The sequence below is a fragment of the Garra rufa genome, chromosome 19, assembly GCF_049309525.1.
Source record: "Garra rufa chromosome 19, GarRuf1.0, whole genome shotgun sequence".
NCBI lineage: Eukaryota > Metazoa > Chordata > Actinopteri > Cypriniformes > Cyprinidae > Garra > Garra rufa.
In genome coordinates this window covers 39,598,543-39,617,253 of record NC_133379.1, presented here as the reverse complement: position 1 = coordinate 39,617,253, position 18,711 = coordinate 39,598,543, and the positions used below count along the sequence as shown (strand labels likewise).

Here is an 18,711-nt window from a genome sequence, read left to right as displayed (position 1 = left end):
GGTACGGAGGAAGGCAAGTCAGGGGGAGGGATGGCGGGCCAGGGCCGAGCAACGCAGTCCCCGCCGCGGCAGCAACAGGACGCGCAGCCGTCTCCGCGCTGGGAACAGAGCGCGCGGCCGCTTCAGCGCCAGGAACAGGACGCGCAGCCGCCTCAGCGCCAGGAACAGGACGCGCAGCCGCCTCAGCGCCAGGAACAGGACGCACAGCCGCCTCAGCGCCAGGAACAAGACGCGCAGCCGCCTCAGCGTCAGGGACAGGACGCGCAGCCGCCTCAGCGTCAGGGACAGGACGCGCAGCTGCCTCAGCGTCAGGGACAGGACGCGCAGCCGCCTCAGCGCCAGGAACAGGACGCACAGCCGCCTCAGCGCCAGGAACAAGACGCGCAGCCGCCTCAGCGTCAGGGACAGGACGCGCAGCCGCCTCAGCGTCAGGGACAGGACGCGCAGCCGCCTCAGCGCCAGGAACAGGACGCGCAGCCGCCTCAGCGCCAGGAACAGGACGCACAGCCACCTCAGCGCCAGGAACAGGACGCGCAGCCGCCTCAGCGTCAGGAACAAGACGCACAGCCGCCTCAGCGTCAGGGACAGGACGCGCAGCCGCGTCAGGGACAGGACGCGCAGCCGCCTCAGCGTCAGGGACAGGACGCGCAGCCGCCTCAGCGTCAGGGACAGGACGCGCAGCTGCCTCAGCGTCAGGGACAGGACGCGCAGCCGCCTCAGCGCCAGGAACAGGACGCACAGCCGCCTCAGCGCCAGGAACAAGACGCGCAGCCGCCTCAGCGTCAGGGACAGGACGCGCAGCCGCCTCAGCGTCAGGGACAGGACGCGCAGCCGCCTCAGCGCCAGGAACAGGACGCGCAGCCGCCTCAGCGCCAGGAACAGGACGCACAGCCGCCTCAGCGCCAGGAACAGGACGCGCAGCCGCCTCAGCGTCAGGAACAAGACGCACAGCCGCCTCAGCGTCAGGGACAGGACGCGCAGCCGCGTCAGGGACAGGACGCGCAGCCGCCTCAGCGTCAGGGACAGGACGCGCAGCCGCGCCAGGAACAAGATGCGCAGCCGCCTCAGCGTCAGGGACAGGACGCGCAGCCGCCTCAGCGCCAGGAACAAGACGCGCAGCCGCCTCAGCGTCAGGGACAGGACGCGCAGCCACCTCAGCGTCAGGGACAGGACGCGCAGCCGCCTCAGCGCCAGGAACTGGACGCGCAGCCGACTCAGCGCCAGGAACAAGACGCGCAGCCGCCTCAGCGCCAGGGACAGGACGCGCAGCCGCCTCAGCGTCAGGAACAAGACGCACAGCCGCCTCAGCGTCAGGGACAGGACGCGCAGCCACGTCAGGGACAGGACGCGCAGCCGCCTCAGCGTCAGGGACAGGACGCGCAGCCACCTCAGCGTCAGGGACAGGACGCGCAGCCGCCTCAGCGCCAGGAACAGGACGCGCAGCCGACTCAGCGCCAGGAACAAGACGCGCAGCCGCCTCAGCGCCAGGGACAGGACGCGCAGCCGCCTCAGCGTCAGGGACAGGACGCGCAGCCGCCTCAGCGTCAGGGACAGGATGCGCAGCCGCCTCCGTGTCAGGAACAGAGCGTGCAGCCACCTTCGTATCAGGAACAGAGCGCGCAGCCGCCTCCGTGTCAGGAACAGAGCGCTCAGCCGCCTCCGTGTCAGGAACAGAGCGCTCAGCCGCCTCCGTGTCAGGAACAGAGCGCGCAGCCGCCTTCGTATCAGGAACAGAGCGCTCAGCCGCCTTCGTATCAGGAACAGAGCGCGCAGCCGCCTCCGTGTCAGGAACAGAGCGCTCAGCCGCCTCCGTGTCAGGAACAGAGCGCGCAGCCGCCTCCGTGTCAGGAATAGAGCGCTCAGCCGCCTCCGTGTCAGGAACAGAGTGCGCAGCCCCCTTCGTATCAGGAACAGAGATGGCGGTTGTCGCCACCTCCCCGCGAAAGAGCGTCTCCACCCCCTCCGCAAAGCAGGGGCGCTTCCGCGCGGCCTCAGCACTGCGGATGTCCATCGCCGCCAAGCAGGCGTAGATGAACTCAAATCTCTTGGCCGACGCCGCCTCTAACGACATCCCCGCCGTGTCGGGAACAGAGCTGGTGGTCACTGCCCCCAGGCAGGTGGACGCCGCCTCCTCAAAAAAAAATCTCCCCGCTGGACCCATCAGTGATGTCTGCATTCTGTCACGGGGAATAACAGGAGGTCTGGGTCCAAAATGCAGGTAAGTGATTTTTAATGAATATAACAAAGTAAACAAACAAAAAGGCCAACACGGCACAAAACTAATAACTAAAACACAAAATAACACAACCAAGAACAAGATCAAAAAGGCCAGGATATCAGAAACACAAATTCACCAAACAAGACACGAGACAATGCAGACATAAATCAGAATGAGCGGAAAAGATACTTATAGACCTAATGGTGAACAGATGTGGGTGATTAGTGCTGATGACAAGGACATGTGACAATCAAGGGAGTGCAGTGCAGGAAAACGACCTCAGGTGGCTGAGGGAAACCCCACAGCCCCGATCATGACAGTGGGCGGGTAGACAAAATTTGGGCTGCTTTAAAAAAATGAAAAGCCGCCCAATCAGCTGCTTTTTACTTCGCTTTTATCATTAGTCATGTTATTTTAATATGTTCGAGCTCAAAGTATCACAGTAATACAATGTGTACAGTCATCAACTCATTTTTGCTTAGCGCAACCCTAAAGTTACTTTTATTCAACCAGCAAGGTTTTTTTTATTAGAAATGACACCGACATCTCCCAGAAGATAATAAGACGATGTACAAGAGGCATCATCGTGGACACCATTTTTATTCATTTAGCTGTTGACCAAAACATATTCAAGTCACAGTTATACAATGAATATGGTCTTAAAGTGCACACTCTGAGCTTTAATTTTTAGGGCAGTCTCATCAAATTGGAAGAAAGGTTAAGGAATTACAGCTCTTTAATATGTACCTCCCCCCTTTTTCAAGGGACCATAAGTAATTGGACAGTTGACTCAAAAGCTGTTTCATGGACAGTAGTAGGCTATTCCTTCATTTTTTCTACATCAATTAACCAGGTAAAAGGTTTGGAGCTGATTCTAAGTGTCCCATTTGCATTTGGAAGCTGTTGCACTGAACCCATCATGTAGTCAAAGGAGCTCTGCATGCAAGTAAAAGGCTTCAAAAAACAAAAGAAATGCATCAGACATTAGGAGTGGCCAAATCAACAGTTTGGTGAATTCTGAGAAGAAAAAGAACACACTGGTGAGCTCAGCAACATAAAAAGGCCTGGATGTTCACAAAAGACATTTTACAACATCCAGCCAAGTGAAGAACACTTTCCAGGAGGTAGGCTATCACTGTCAAATTCTACAATCAAGAGAAGACTTCACCAGAGCAAAATAGAGAGGGTTTACCACAAGGTGCAAACAAGGCCATATTAGACTTTGTCAAAAAAAAAACATTTAAAAAAGCCAGACCACTTCTGGAAAAGCATTTTTTGGACTGCTGAAATTAAAATCAACGTGTACCAGAATGACGGGAAGAAAAAAGTATGGAGAAGGCTTGGAACAGCTCATGATCCAAAGCCTACATCATCATCTGTGAACATGGTGGAGCAGTGTAATGGCATGAGCATGGCTTCCAGTGGCACTGGGTTACCGGTATTTAGTGATGATGTGACAGAAGACAGAAGCAGCCGGAAGAATTCTGAAGTGTATAAGGATATACTGTCTGCCCAGATTCAGTTAAATGGAGCAAAGTTGTTTGGGCGGCTCTTCATAGTACAAATGGACGATGACCTAAAACATACAGCAAAAGCAACCCAGGAGTTTTTAAAGGTAAAAAAGTGGAATATTCTGCAATGACCAAGTCAGTCTTCTGATTTCAAATTGATTGAGCATGCATTTCACTTGCTGAAGACAAAACTATAGACAGAAAGACCCACAAACCAACAACAACTGAAGTCAGCTGCAGTAAAGGCCTGCATGGCAAAGCACCACAAAGGAAGAAACCCAGTCTATGGTGATGTCCATGAGTTCCAGACTTAAGACAGTCATTGCCTGCAAAGGATTCTCAACAAAATATTAAAAATGAACATTTTATTTATGATTATATTTATTTGTCCAGTTACTTTTGAGCCCCTGATAATGGGGGGTCTGTGTATAAAAATGGTTGTAATTCCTTAGCATTTTATGTTATATTTTTGTTCAACCCCTTGCATTAAAGCTTAAAGTCTACACTTCAATTTCATCTTGATTGTACCATTTTAAAACTATTGTGGCATACAGAGCCGAAATTATGAACAGTGTGTCAGTGTCCAAGTATATATGGACCTGACTGTATATATAAATATATATTTAAAAAAAAATTATAACTTGCAACATAGCCTACTAAAGGAACATTATGTTTGAGAGATAACATGTGAATTTAATTATGCGCTTCAACGGTGCTTTACCATGAGCAATGTGAACACAGACGCTGCATAGCCTTTCTTTATTGAAAAGATTGATAAACATTGTACAGACACCAGGGGGTGCTGCAGCACCCTCAGCACTACTTCCCGCGGTAATTGGCTAAGAGAAAACCCGAACTCATTAATATGTATGAAATAATTACCATAGCTTTCTTACTAGTAAAAATTCCATTTCATGATATCTTTAAAATAATTTTTACTAGTTAAAATATTATTTAAGATATCAGTAATTCTATTTTCACTAGTTGCAACTGCTTTTGTTGATATCAGTAATTACTTTGTTACTAGTGCAGACTTCTATTTTTGATATCAAGAATTGCATTTCTGATATTAACAATGTAATTGTCACTAGTGACAATGTTCATTTCTGATATCAATATAATTTGTGATATCAACAATTTAATTCTTGATATCAAAAATGTAATTCTTGATAACATAAATGAACATTGTTACTAGTGACAATTACATTGTTGATATCAACAATTAACATTTCAACTAGTAAAAATGAATTGTTGATATCAAGAATGAACATTTTTACTAGTGAAAATTGAATTATTGATATCAAAAATAGCAATTGTCACTAGTGGAAATCTAATTGCTGATATCAAGAATGAACATTTTCACTAGTGGAAACTGAATTGTTGATATCAACAATTGATTTTGAATGGCAGTCTATGGAGACATTTCACTAGTGAAAATACAATTCTTGATATCAACAATTACCATTTTAACTAGTGAAAATATAATTCTTGATATCAACAATTACCATTTTAACTAGTGAAAATTGAATTGTTGATATCAAGAATGAACATTTTTACTAGTGGAAATATAATTGCTGATATCAAAAATTAGCATTGTTACTAGTGGAAATCTAATTCCTGATATCAAGAATTAATATTTTAACTAGTGAAAAATGAATTGTTGATATCAAGAAGTCATTTAATGCAAATTAATAAAAGTCAAAAAGGCTTTCCTATTGGTATTACTAGTACAAAAATTCTTGATATCAAAAATAAAAGTTTTTACTAGTAGAAATTAAATTGCTGATATCAACAATTCCATTTTAACTAGTGAAAATATAATTCTTGATATCAAGAATTAACATTGTTACTAGTGAAAATATATTATTGATATCAAAAATTTTCATTTTTACTAGTGGAAATGTAATTGCTGAAATCAAGAATGAACATTTTCACTAGTGAAAACTGAATTGTTGATATCAAGAAGTCATATCCTGAGATGGAATAAAAGTCAAAACGGCTTGCCATACTAGTACTTATTCATTAGATACTAGTACTTAATCATTAGATACTAGTACTTATTCTTTAGATACTAGTACTTAGTAAATAGATTATAAATAGATAGTAGTAGTACCTTTTTGGAAAGATAAAACCTATGGTTCTATCTGTGTTCTTCAAGCCATCTCTGGTATTTTTATGAGAATAAATTATATATATATATATATATATATATATATATATATATATAAATAAGACGATGCTAATCGACATAGACTTTAACACTGTTATAAGGTGAAATGCTTTTTGCCTCATTCTGTTTAATAAAGCCATATCAGATCACAAAAGGAAGTTATTTCCAACGCCTGACTGATGTTATGAAGTGGATTTGGAGCAAAAACATGTCAAAATACTTTTGTTGGGCAAAAGATTTGGTATCTTTCCTTTTGTTTTCATGGTAACCAGTTAGCAAAGTAGGCTAACAATCAAATTAATTCAGCATATACATGTATTGTATTACCATGTGGACTCTGTTTGGACGGTGGATAGGAACTCATGTTTATGTGATGATCTGTTTAAATGAAGATATCTCCAAATAAATTCTTACTACAAAATATCGCATTTAAATGATGTAAACGCTGTATATTGCACAGTTTTTAACACATACGCACCTCATTTTGAACAGCTTTGCCTTAGAACCACTGCTGTCAATCAAACTGTTTGTTAAATGATTGTAAAGATAAAAAAAAAACATTCTTTTTCAAACTAGTCCTAGGTTTTTCACTTAATCTAAAAAAACACAGTGCTGTACAATTCTCTGAACTAGGTCAATAATTATGTAAAAATTTTGAAATGTACCCTTTAGGAATTGGGTCATTTGGAAACGGTCCAAATATACCCAAAAGACTATAAAGCCTAAACAAAAACTCAGAACAGAACGAAACTAGAACAGCACATGAGACAGGCATTCAAGCGTCCCATTCTAAACAAGCATTCAAGGTTTAATGGAGATCGGATCACAGGTGGCGCTGTAACAGTTAAAAAGGCTTCAAAAACACTATTTCTATGGTAAATGACCTCGATTTGCAGAAATAATGCATACATTCACACATACTGTAACTGAGACTCTGGCTGATTGGGATCCATATGCAACTTTATTAATAATTTCAAAAGAATGGTCAGACAGGCGTGGTTGCTGTCAAACAACAGCAATAATCACAATGTAGGCAGAGCATAAATCGTAACCATAAATCAGTAGAGAGGTCTGGGCAGGCAGCAGGCAGATCAGAGCGTAAATCCAGGAAACGGAGCACAAGATCAAAAGGCAGGCAGCAGAGAATCAACAGGGTAAACAGTCCAGGTTGTAACAGAAAGGCAGAACATGGGGAAAACGCTCAGAAATGTTAGCCACGGCAAAACAAGACTTCACAAAGTGAAGCCTGAGAAGCTGGCTTTAATAGTCTAGGTAAGATGGCCGACACCTGTGCAGGTGATCAGTCCCAGGCACGGGGATTATGGGAAACGGAGTCCGAAATCATGTCAAAACTGGGGAGACGGCTCCCGCTGGTGGTGACACATACCCTAGATCTTCCAATAGTACGACCGATCTCCTCATTCTGAACAACTTTGCCATTGGGTCCACTGCTGTCAATCTAATTGACATTATCTGACATGTTTTTTCAAATGTGCTTAAATGACTTAAAGCGCTTGAACTACAGTAATCACTGCTTGCTGCTATATTTAACAATAATAACTGTTGTTACAACCTCTAGGGGTTAGCCATAACAGAAAGTGAGAACAGAGTCTCGACCCCAGATACATGCCAAATAAATTTACAAGTTTCAGGGCGTACACAAATCAGAATCAGAATCAAAATCTTAACAGGCAAATAGGCAAATTAGATAAACAGAAGAGTCAGAAGTTGGGCTTACAATAACAAACACACAGTTTCACTACACTCAAAATATCTCTTTGGCACAACACTTTCACAATGATGATGAAACAAACGATGGTAAAGGAAAAACAGACTTATCAGAACACAAGGTAAACACAATGGAACAAAGTCAGTAAGGCACAAAGGCAGAGAATAAGTGTTTGGGGCAGTCCTTATATCAGGATAAGATGCTTAGCAGAACCAATCACTTTCTCCAACTGGTTAACAGGCCACACTCATCTGGAACACAAACATGTCTATACACATGGGCAGAGAAATCAAATACACACAAGAATAGTAAATATAAATGCACACAATATTTTAAGATCATAACATTATCCTCTGAAAGTACAGATAATGGACAGTGAAAATAGTCACCTGCTGTGGTCTGATGATATTCACTGGATTGAGCAGCTCTCTGTGTCTCTTCTCTCTCTCAGGGATTCCAGTTCCTTGTCTCTTTGCTCACTTTCAGACACTAAAGAAAAATAACTTTTTTTAGGGCCAAAGTTAAGATTTAAAAAATATTTAATAAAAATAGTTTATTCAACAGTATATTTAAATAAAATTCTTACTATAAGGATGTTCTAATTGGATGCTGTTTTGTCTCACAGGTTTCCTTTCTCCACACCCATGTGATCCACTGGTTTGTGAATCATCTCTGCTCTTCGGTTCTCCTTCACATTCATCCAGTGGCCGGTCTTTGTGCTCAGACTCTATTAAAAACAGCGTTTTTACTCTTGGGCTTTTCTGTAGCAAAATCAGGTCATTGGGCAACTAGTAATAATCTATATTAGCAATGATAGTATCTGTCCAGTGAGAAGTAAAGATAACCAGTGTTGAAAATACTGACCAGAGGGAGTATCTGCTGTGCTCTGATGGTGCTTTCCGGATGAGCTAAGTCTTTGTGAGACTTCTCTCTCTCTGATCTCCATCTCCTTCTGTCTTTCATATTGATTTCTCTGTCTGTCATCGAGTTTCTTCACTCTTCTGTCCACTTCTTTCTCTCTCTCATGCAGCTCTTTTTCTTTGGCTTGGACTTCTTCCTCTCTCTGTATCACACTGCATTGCATTGCATGTTTTGATTCATCCAGATCTCCGTTTAACGGTTTCTTTCTGCCTTTTGAATCTTCCAGTTCTTTGTTTAACTGATTCTCTCTGTCTCTGGAATCCTTCAACTCTTTGTTTAACTGATTATCTCTGCCGTTTGATTCAGTAAACTCTTTGTTTAACTGATTCTGTCTGCCTTTTGATTCATTCAACTCTCTGTTTAACTGATTCTCTCTGTCTCTTGAATCATCCAACTCTTTGTTTAAATTATTCTCTCTGCCTTTGGATTCATTCAACTCTTTGTTTAACTGATTCTCTCTGCTGTTTGATTCATTCAACTCTTTGTTTAACTGATTCTCTCTGCCTTTGGATTCATTCAACTCTTTGTTTAACTGATTCTCTCTGTCTCTGGAATCATCCAACTCTTTGTTTAACTGATTCTCTCTGCATTTTGATTCATTCAACTCTTTGTTTAACTGATTCTCTCTGCTGTTTGATTCATTCAACTCTTTGTTTAACTGATTCTCTCTGCCTTTGGATTCATTCAACTCTTTGTTTAACTGACTCTCCCTGCCTTTTGATTCATTCAACTCTTTGTTTAACTGATACTCTCTGCATTTTGATTCATTCAACTCTTTGTTTAACTGACTCTCTCTGCATTTTGATTCATTCAACTCTTTGTTTAACTGACTCTCCCTGCCTTTTGATTCATTCAACTCTTTGTTTAACTTATTCTCTATGCATTTTGATTCATCCAACTCTTTGTTTAACTGACTCTCTCTGCCTTTTGATTCATTCAACTCTTTGTTTAACATATTCTCTATGCATTTTGATTTATCCAGGTCTTTGTTTAACTGATTCTCCCTGTCTCTGGAATCATCCAACTCTTTGTTTAAATTAATCTCTCTGCTGTTTGATTCATTCAACTCTTTGTTTAACTGATTCTCTCTGCATTTTGATTCATTCAACTCTTTGTTTAACTGATTCTCTCTGCATTTTGATTCATTCAACTCTTTGTTTAACTGATTCTCTCTGCTGTTTGATTCATTCAACTCTTTGTTTAACTGACTCTCCCTGCCTTTTGATTCATTCAACTCTTTGTTTAACTGATACTCTCTGCATTTTGATTCATTCAACTCTTTGTTTAACTGACTCTCTCTGCCTTTTGATTCATTCAACTCTTTGTTTAACTTATTCTCTATGCATTTTGATTCATCCAACTCTTTGTTTAACTGACTCTCTCTGCCTTTTGATTCATTCAACTCTTTGTTTAACATATTCTCTATGCATTTTGATTCATCCAACTCTCTGTTTAACTGATTCTCTCTGCCTTTTGATTCATTCAACTCTTTGTTTAACATATTCTCTATGCATTTTGATTTATCCAGGTCTTTGTTTAACTGATTCTCTCTGCCTTTGGATTCATTCAACTCTTTGTTTAACTGATTCTCTCTGCCTTTGGATTCATTCAACTCTTTGTTTAACTGATTCTCTCTGCCTTTGGATTCATTCAACTCTTTGTTTAACTGATTCTCTCTGCTGTTTGATTCATTCAACTCTCTGTTTAACTGATTCTCTCTGCCTTTGGATTCATTCAACTCTTTGTTTAACTGATTCTCTCTGCTGTTTGATTCATCCAACTCTCTGTTTAACTGATTCTCTCTGCTGTTTGATTCATCCAACTCTCTGTTTAACTGATTCTCTCTGCTGTTTGATTCATCCAACTCTCTGTTTAACTGATTCTCTCTGCCTTTTGATTCATTCAACTCTTTGTTTAACTGATTCTCTCTGCCTTTTGATTCATCCAGGTCATTGTTTAACTGATTCTCCCTGTCTCTGGAATCATCCAACTCTTTGTTTAACTGATTCTCTCTGCCTTTTGATTCATTCAACTCTTTGTTTAACTTATTCTCTATGCATTTTGATTCATCCAGGTCATTGTTTAACTGATTCTCCCTGTCTCTGGAATCATCCAACTCTTTGTTTAACCGATTCTCTCTTCCTTTGGATTCATTCAACTCTTTGTTTAACTGATTCTCTCTGCCTTTGGATTCATCCAACTCTTTGTTTAACTGACTCTCTCTACCTTTTGATTCATTCAACTCTCTGTTTAACTGATTCTCTCTGCCTTTGGATTCATCCAACTCTTTGTTTAACTGACTCTCTCTACCTTTTGATTCATTCAACTCTCTGTTTAACTGATTCTCTCTGCCTTTGGATTCATCCAACTCTTTGTTTAACTGATTCTCTCTGCTGTTTGATTCATCCAACTCTTTGTTTAACTGACTCTCTCTACCTTTTGATTCATTCAACTCTTTGTTTAACTGACTCTCTCTACCTTTTGATTCATTCAACTCTTTGTTTAACTGATTCTCTCTGCCTTTGGATTCATTCAACTCTTTGTTTAACTGATTCTCTCTGCTGTTTGATTCATCCAACTCTCTTTTTAACTGATTCTCTCTGCCTTTTGATTCATCCAACTCTTTGTTTAACTGATTCTCTCTACCTTTTGATTCATTCAACTCTTTGTTTAACTGATTCTCTCTGCTGTTTGATTCATCCAACTCTCTGTTTAACTGATTCTCTCTGCCTTTTGATTCATTCAACTCTTTGTTTAACTGACTCTCTCTGCCTTTGGATTCATCCAACTCTCTGTTTAACCGATTCTCTCTGCCTTTTGATTCATCCAACTCTTTGTTTAACTGATTCTCTCTGCCTTTGGATTCATTCAAGTCTTTGTTTAACTGATTCTCTCTGCCTTTGAATTCATTCAACTCTTTGTTTATCTGATTCTCTCTGCTGTTTGATTCATTCAACTCTCTGTTTAACTGATTCTCTCTGCCTTTGGATTCATTCAAGTCTTTGTTTAACTGACTCTCTCTGCCTTTTGATTCATTCAAGTCTTTGTTTAACTGATTCTCTCTGCCTTTGGATTCATTCAACTCTTTGTTTAACTGATTCTCTCTGCTGTTTGATTCATTCAACTCTCTGTTTAACTGATTCTCTCTGCCTTTTGATTCATTCAACTCTTTGTTTAACTGATTCTCTCTGCCTTTGGATTCATTCAACTCTTTGTTTAACTGATTCTCTCTGCTGTTTGATTCATTCAACTCTTTGTTTAACTGATTCTCTCTGCCTTTTGATTCATTCAACTCTTTGTTTAACTGGTTCTCTCTGCCTTTTGATTCATTCAACTCTTTGTTTAACTGATTCTCTCTGCCTTTTGATTCATCCAACTCTTTGTTTAACTGATTCTCTCTGCCTTTTGATTCATCCAACTCTCTGTTTAACTGATTCTCTCTGCCTTTTGATTCATCCAACTCTTTGTTTAACTGATTCTCTCTGCCTTTTGATTCATTCAACTCTTTGTTTAACTGATTCTCTCTGCCTTTTGATTCATCCAACTCTTTGTTTAACTGATTCTCTCTGCCTTTTGATTCATCCAACTCTCTGTTTAACTGATTCTCTCTGCCTTTTGATTCATTCAACTCTTTGTTTAACTGGTTCTCTCTGCCTTTTGATTCATTCAACTCTTTGTTTAACTGATTCTCTCTGCCTTTTGATTCATCCAACTCTTTGTTTAACTGATTCTCTCTGCCTTTTGATTCATCCAACTCTCTGTTTAACTGATTCTCTCTGCCTTTTGATTCATCCAACTCTTTGTTTAACTGATTCTCTCTGCCTTTTGATTCATCCAACTCTTTGTTTAACTGATTCTCTCTGCCTTTTGATTCATCCAACTCTTTGTTTAACTGATTCTCTCTGCCTTTTGATTCATCCAGGTCATTGTTTAACTGATTCTCCCTGTCTCTGGAATCATCCAACTCTTTGTTTAACTGACTCTCTCTACCTTTTGATTCATTCAACTCTTTGTTTAACTTATTCTCTATGCATTTTGATTCATCCAGGTCATTGTTTAACTGATTCTCCCTGTCTCTGGAATCATCCAACTCTTTGTTTAACTGACTCTCTCTACCTTTTGATTCATTCAACTCTTTGTTTAACTTATTCTCTATGCATTTTGATTCATCCAGGTCATTGTTTAACTGATTCTCTCTTCCTTTGGATTCATTCAACTCTTTGTTTAACTGATTCTCTCTGCCTTTGGATTCATCCAACTCTCTGTTTAACTTGTTCTCTCTGCCTTTTGATTCATTCAACTCTTTGTTTAAGTGATTCTCCCTGTCTCTGGAATCATCCAACTCTTTTTTTAACTGATTCTCTCTGCCTTTTGATTCATTCAACTCTCTGTTTAACTGATTCTCTCTGCCTTTTGATTCATTCAACTCTTTGTTTAACTGATTCTCTCTGCCTTTTGATTCATTCAACTCTTTGTTTAACTGATTCTCTCTGCCTTTTGATTCATTCAACTCTTTGTTTACCTGATTCTCTCTGCCTTTTGATTCATTCAACTCTTTGTTTAATTGATACTCTCTGCTGTTTGATTCATTCAACTCTCTGTTTAACTTATTCTCTATGCATTTTGATTCATCCAGGTCTTTGTTAAACTGATTCTCCCTGTCTCTGGAATCATTCAACTCTTTGTTTAACTGATTCTCTCTGCTGTTTGATTCATCCAACTCTCTGTTTAACTGATTCTCTCTGCCTTTTGATTCATTCAACTCTTTGTTTAACTGACTCTCTCTGCCTTTGGATTCATCCAACTCTCTGTTTAACCGATTCTCTCTGCCTTTTGATTCATTCAAGTCTTTGTTTAACTGATTCTCTCTGCTGTTTGATTCATTCAACTCTCTGTTTAACTGATTCTCTCTGCCTTTGGATTCATTCAAGTCTTTGTTTAACTGATTCTCTCTGCTGTTTGATTCATTCAACTCTCTGTTTAACTGATTCTCTCTGCCTTTGGATTCATTCAACTCTTTGTTTATCTGATTCTCTCTGCCTTTGGATTCATCCAACTCTTTGTTTAACTTATTCTCTATGCATTTTGATTCATCCAGGTCTTTGTTAAACTGATTCTCCCTGTCTCTGGAATCATTCAACTCTTTGTTTAACTGATTCTCTCTGCTGTTTGATTCATCCAACTCTCTGTTTAACTGATTCTCTCTGCCTTTTGATTCATTCAACTCTTTGTTTAACTGACTCTCTCTGCCTTTGGATTCATCCAACTCTCTGTTTAACCGATTCTCTCTGCCTTTTGATTCATCCAACTCTTTGTTTAACTGATTCTCTCTGCCTTTGGATTCATTCAAGTCTTTGTTTAACTGATTCTCTCTGCTGTTTGATTCATTCAACTCTCTGTTTAACTGATTCTCTCTGCCTTTGGATTCATTCAACTCTTTGTTTATCTGATTCTCTCTGCTGTTTGATTCATTCAACTCTCTGTTTAACTGATTCTCTCTGCCTTTGGATTCATTCAAGTCTTTGTTTAACTGACTCTCTCTGCCTTTTGATTCATTCAAGTCTTTGTTTAACTGATTCTCTCTGCCTTTGGATTCATTCAACTCTTTGTTTAACTGATTCTCTCTGCTGTTTGATTCATTCAACTCTCTGTTTAACTGATTCTCTCTGCCTTTTGATTCATTCAACTCTTTGTTTAACTGATTCTCTCTGCCTTTGGATTCATTCAACTCTTTGTTTAACTGATTCTCTCTGCTGTTTGATTCATTCAACTCTTTGTTTAACTGATTCTCTCTGCCTTTTGATTCATTCAACTCTTTGTTTAACTGATTCTCTCTGCTGTTTGATTCATTCAACTCTTTGTTTAACTGATTCTCTCTGCCTTTGGATTCATTCAACTCTTTGTTTAACTGATTCTCTCTGCCTTTGGATTCATTCAACTCTTTGTTTAACTGATTCTCTCTGCTGTTTGATTCATTCAACTCTTTGTTTAACTGATTCTCTCTGCCTTTGGATTCATTCAACTCTTTGTTTAACTGATTCTCTCTGCTGTTTGATTCATTCAACTCTCTGTTTAACTGATTCTCTCTGCCTTTTGATTCATCCAACTCTTTGTTTAACTGACTCTCTCTGCTGTTTGATTCATTCAACTCTCTGTTTAACTGATTCTCTCTGCCTTTTGATTCATTCAGCTCTCTGTTTAACTGGTTCTCTCTGCCTTTTGATTCATTCAACTCTTTGTTTAACTGATTCTCTCTGCCTTTTGATTCATCCAACTCTTTGTTTAACTGATTCTCTCTGCCTTTGGATTCATCCAACTCTTTGTTTAACTGACTCTCTCTGCTGTTTGATTCATTCAACTCTCTGTTTAACTGATTCTCTCTGCCTTTTGATTCATTCAACTCTTTGTTTAACTGATTCTCTCTGCCTTTGGATTCATCCAACTCTTTGTTTAACTGACTCTCTCTGCTGTTTGATTCATTCAACTCTCTGTTTAACTGATTCTCTCTGCCTTTTGATTCATCCAACTCTTTGTTTAACTGATTCTCTCTGCCTTTTGATTCATCCAACTCTTTGTTTAACTGATTCTCTCTGCCTTTTGATTCATCCAGGTCATTGTTTAACTGATTCTCCCTGTCTCTGGAATCATCCAACTCTTTGTTTAACTGACTCTCTCTGCTGTTTGATTCATTCAACTCTCTGTTTAACTGATTCTCTCTTCCTTTTGATTCATCCAACTCTTTGTTTAACTGATTCTCTCTGCCTTTTGATTCATCCAACTCTTTGTTTAACTGATTCTCTCTGCCTTTTGATTCATCCAGGTCATTGTTTAACTGATTCTCCCTGTCTCTGGAATCATCCAACTCTTTGTTTAACTGACTCTCTCTACCTTTTGATTCATTCAACTCTTTGTTTAACTGACTCTCTCTACCTTTTGATTCATTCAACTCTCTGTTTAACTGATTCTCTCTGCCTTTGGATTCATCCAACTCTTTGTTTAACTGATTCTCTCTGCCTTTGGATTCATTCAACTCTTTGTTTAACTGATTCTCTCTGCCTTTGGATTCATTCAACTCTTTGTTTAACTGATTCTCTCTGCCTTTGGATTCATTCAACTCTTTGTTTAACTGATTCTCTCTGCTGTTTGATTCATCCAACTCTCTTTTTAACTGATTCTCTCTGCTTTTTGATTCATCCAACTCTTTGTTTAACTGATTCTCTCTGCTGTTTGATTCATCCAACTCTCTTTTTAACTGATTCTCTCTGCCTTTTGATTCATTCAACTCTTTGTTTAACTGATTCTCTCTGCTGTTTGATTCATCCAACTCTTTGTTTAACTGATTCTCTCTGCTGTTTGATTCATCCAACTCTCTTTTTAACTGATTCTCTCTGCCTTTTGATTCATCCAACTCTTTGTTTAACCGATTCTCTCTACCTTTTGATTCATTCAACTCTTTGTTTAACTTATTCTCTATGCATTTTGATTCATCCAACTCTTTGTTTAACTGACTCTCTCTACCTTTTGATTCATTCAACTCTTTGTTTAACTGATTCTCTCTGCCTTTTGATTCATCCAACTCTTTTTTTAACCGATTCTCTCTGCCTTTGGATTCATTCAACTCTTTGTTTAACTGATTCTCTCTGCTGTTTGATTCATTCAACTCTTTGTTTAACTGATTCTCTCTGCTGTTTGATTCATTCAACTCTCTGTTTAACTGATTCTCTCTGCCTTTTGATTCATTCAACTCTTTGTTTAACTGATTCTCTCTGCCTTTGGATTCATTCAACTCTTTGTTTAACTGATTCTCTCTGCTGTTTGATTCATTCAACTCTTTGTTTAACTGATTCTCTCTGCCTTTTGATTCATTCAACTCTTTGTTTAACTGATTCTCTCTGCTGTTTGATTCATTCAACTCTTTGTTTAACTGATTCTCTCTGCCTTTGGATTCATTCAACTCTTTGTTTAACTGATTCTCTCTGCTGTTTGATTCATTCAACTCTTTGTTTAACTGATTCTCTCTGCTGTTTGATTCATTCAACTCTTTGTTTAACTGATTCTCTCTGCCTTTTGATTCATTCAACTCTTTGTTTAACTGATTCTCTCTGCTGTTTGATTCATTCAACTCTTTGTTTAACTGATTCTCTCTGCCTTTGGATTCATTCAACTCTTTGTTTAACTGATTCTCTCTGCTGTTTGATTCATTCAACTCTTTGTTTAACTGATTCTCTCTGCTGTTTGATTCATTCAACTCTTTGTTTAACTGATTCTCTCTGCCTTTTGATTCATTCAACTCTTTGTTTAACTGATTCTCTCTGCTGTTTGATTCATTCAACTCTTTGTTTAACTGATTCTCTCTGCCTTTGGATTCATTCAACTCTTTGTTTAACTGATTCTCTCTGCTGTTTGATTCATTCAACTCTCTGTTTAACTGATTCTCTCTGCCTTTTGATTCATCCAACTCTTTGTTTAACTGATTCTCTCTGCCTTTGGATTCATCCAACTCTTTGTTTAACTGACTCTCTCTGCTGTTTGATTCATTCAACTCTCTGTTTAACTGATTCTCTCTGCCTTTTGATTCATTCAACTCTCTGTTTAACTGATTCTCTCTGCCTTTTGATTCATTCAACTCTTTGTTTAACTGATTCTCTCTGCCTTTTGATTCATCCAACTCTTTGTTTAACTGATTCTCTCTGCCTTTGGATTCATTCAACTCTTTGTTTAACTGATTCTCTCTGCTGTTTGATTCATTCAACTCTTTGTTTAACTGATTCTCTCTGCTGTTTGATTCGTCCAACTCTTTGTTTAACTGATTCTCTCTGCCTTTGGATTCATTCAAGTCTTTGTTTAACTGACTCTCTCTGCTGTTTGATTCATTCAACTCTTTGTTTAACTTATTCTCCCTGCCTTTGGACTCATTCAACTCTTTGTTTAACTGACTCTCCCTGCCTTTTGATTCATTCAACTCTTTGTTTAACTGATTCTCTCTACATTTTGATTCATCCAGTTCTTTGTTTAACTGACTCTCTCTGCTGTTTGATTCATTCAACTCTTTGTTTAACTTATTCTCCCTGCCTTTGGACTCATTCAACTCTTTGTTTAACTGACTCTCCCTGCCTTTTGATTCATTCAACTCTTTGTTTAACTGATTCTCCCTGCCTTTGGACTCATTCAACTCTTTGTTTAACTGATTCTCCCTGCCTTTGGACTCATTCAACTCTTTGTTTAACTGACTCTCCCTGCCTTTTGATTCATTCAACTCTTTGTTTAACTGATTCTCTCTGCTGTTTGATTCGTCCAACTCTTTGTTTAACTGATTCTCTCTGCTGTTTGATTCGTCCAACTCTTTGTTTAACTGATTCTCTCTGCCTTTGGATTCATTTAACTCTTTGTTTAACTGACTCTCCCTGCCTTTTGATTCATTCAACTCTTTGTTTAACTGATTCTCTCTGCCTTTGGATTCATTCAAGTCTTTGTTTAACTGACTCTCTCTGCTGTTTGATTCATTCAACTCTTTGTTTAACTTATTCTCCCTGCCTTTGGACTCATTCAACTCTTTGTTTAACTGACTCTCCCTGCCTTTTGATTCATTCAACTCTTTGTTTAACTGATTCTCTCTACATTTTGATTCATCCAGTTCTTTGTTTAACTGACTCTCTCTGCTGTTTGATTCATTCAACTCTTTGTTTAACTTATTCTCCCTGCCTTTGGACTCATTCAACTCTTTGTTTAACTGACTCTCCCTGCCTTTTGATTCATTCAACTCTTTGTTTAACTGATTCTCCCTGCCTTTGGACTCATTCAACTCTTTGTTTAACTGATTCTCCCTGCCTTTTGATTCATTCAACTCTTTGTTTAACTGATTCTCCCTGCCTTTGGACTCATTCAACTCTTTGTTTAACTGACTCTCCCTGCCTTTTGATTCATTCAACTCTTTTTTTAACTGATTCTCTCTGCTGTTTGATTCGTCCAACTCTTTGTTTAACTGATTCTCTCTGCTGTTTGATTCGTCCAACTCTTTGTTTAACTGATTCTCTCTGCCTTTGGATTCATTTAACTCTTTGTTTAACTGACTCTCCCTGCCTTTTGATTCATTCAACTCTTTGTTTAACTGATTCTCTCTGCATTTTGATTCATCCAGTTCTTTGTTTAACTGATTCTGCCT

General features: G+C 39.5%; 1 protein-coding gene across 1 annotated transcript in view; it reads right to left on the bottom strand.

Annotated features, from left to right (window-relative positions):
• Positions 1–6,841: 6,841 nt before the first annotated feature.
• Positions 6,842–18,711, bottom strand: part of LOC141292107 (uncharacterized) — a 31,217-nt gene continuing 19,347 nt past the window's right edge. The window contains exons 9-12 of the mRNA XM_073824063.1: positions 8,493–9,097; positions 8,215–8,355; positions 8,018–8,117; positions 6,842–7,896 (exon numbers count right to left, since the gene is read on the bottom strand). Of these exons, the coding sequence (XP_073680164.1) occupies positions 8,038–8,117; positions 8,215–8,355; positions 8,493–9,097 (826 nt within the window). The 3' untranslated portion in view covers positions 6,842–7,896; positions 8,018–8,037. The remainder of the gene's footprint in view (positions 7,897–8,017; positions 8,118–8,214; positions 8,356–8,492; positions 9,098–18,711) is intronic.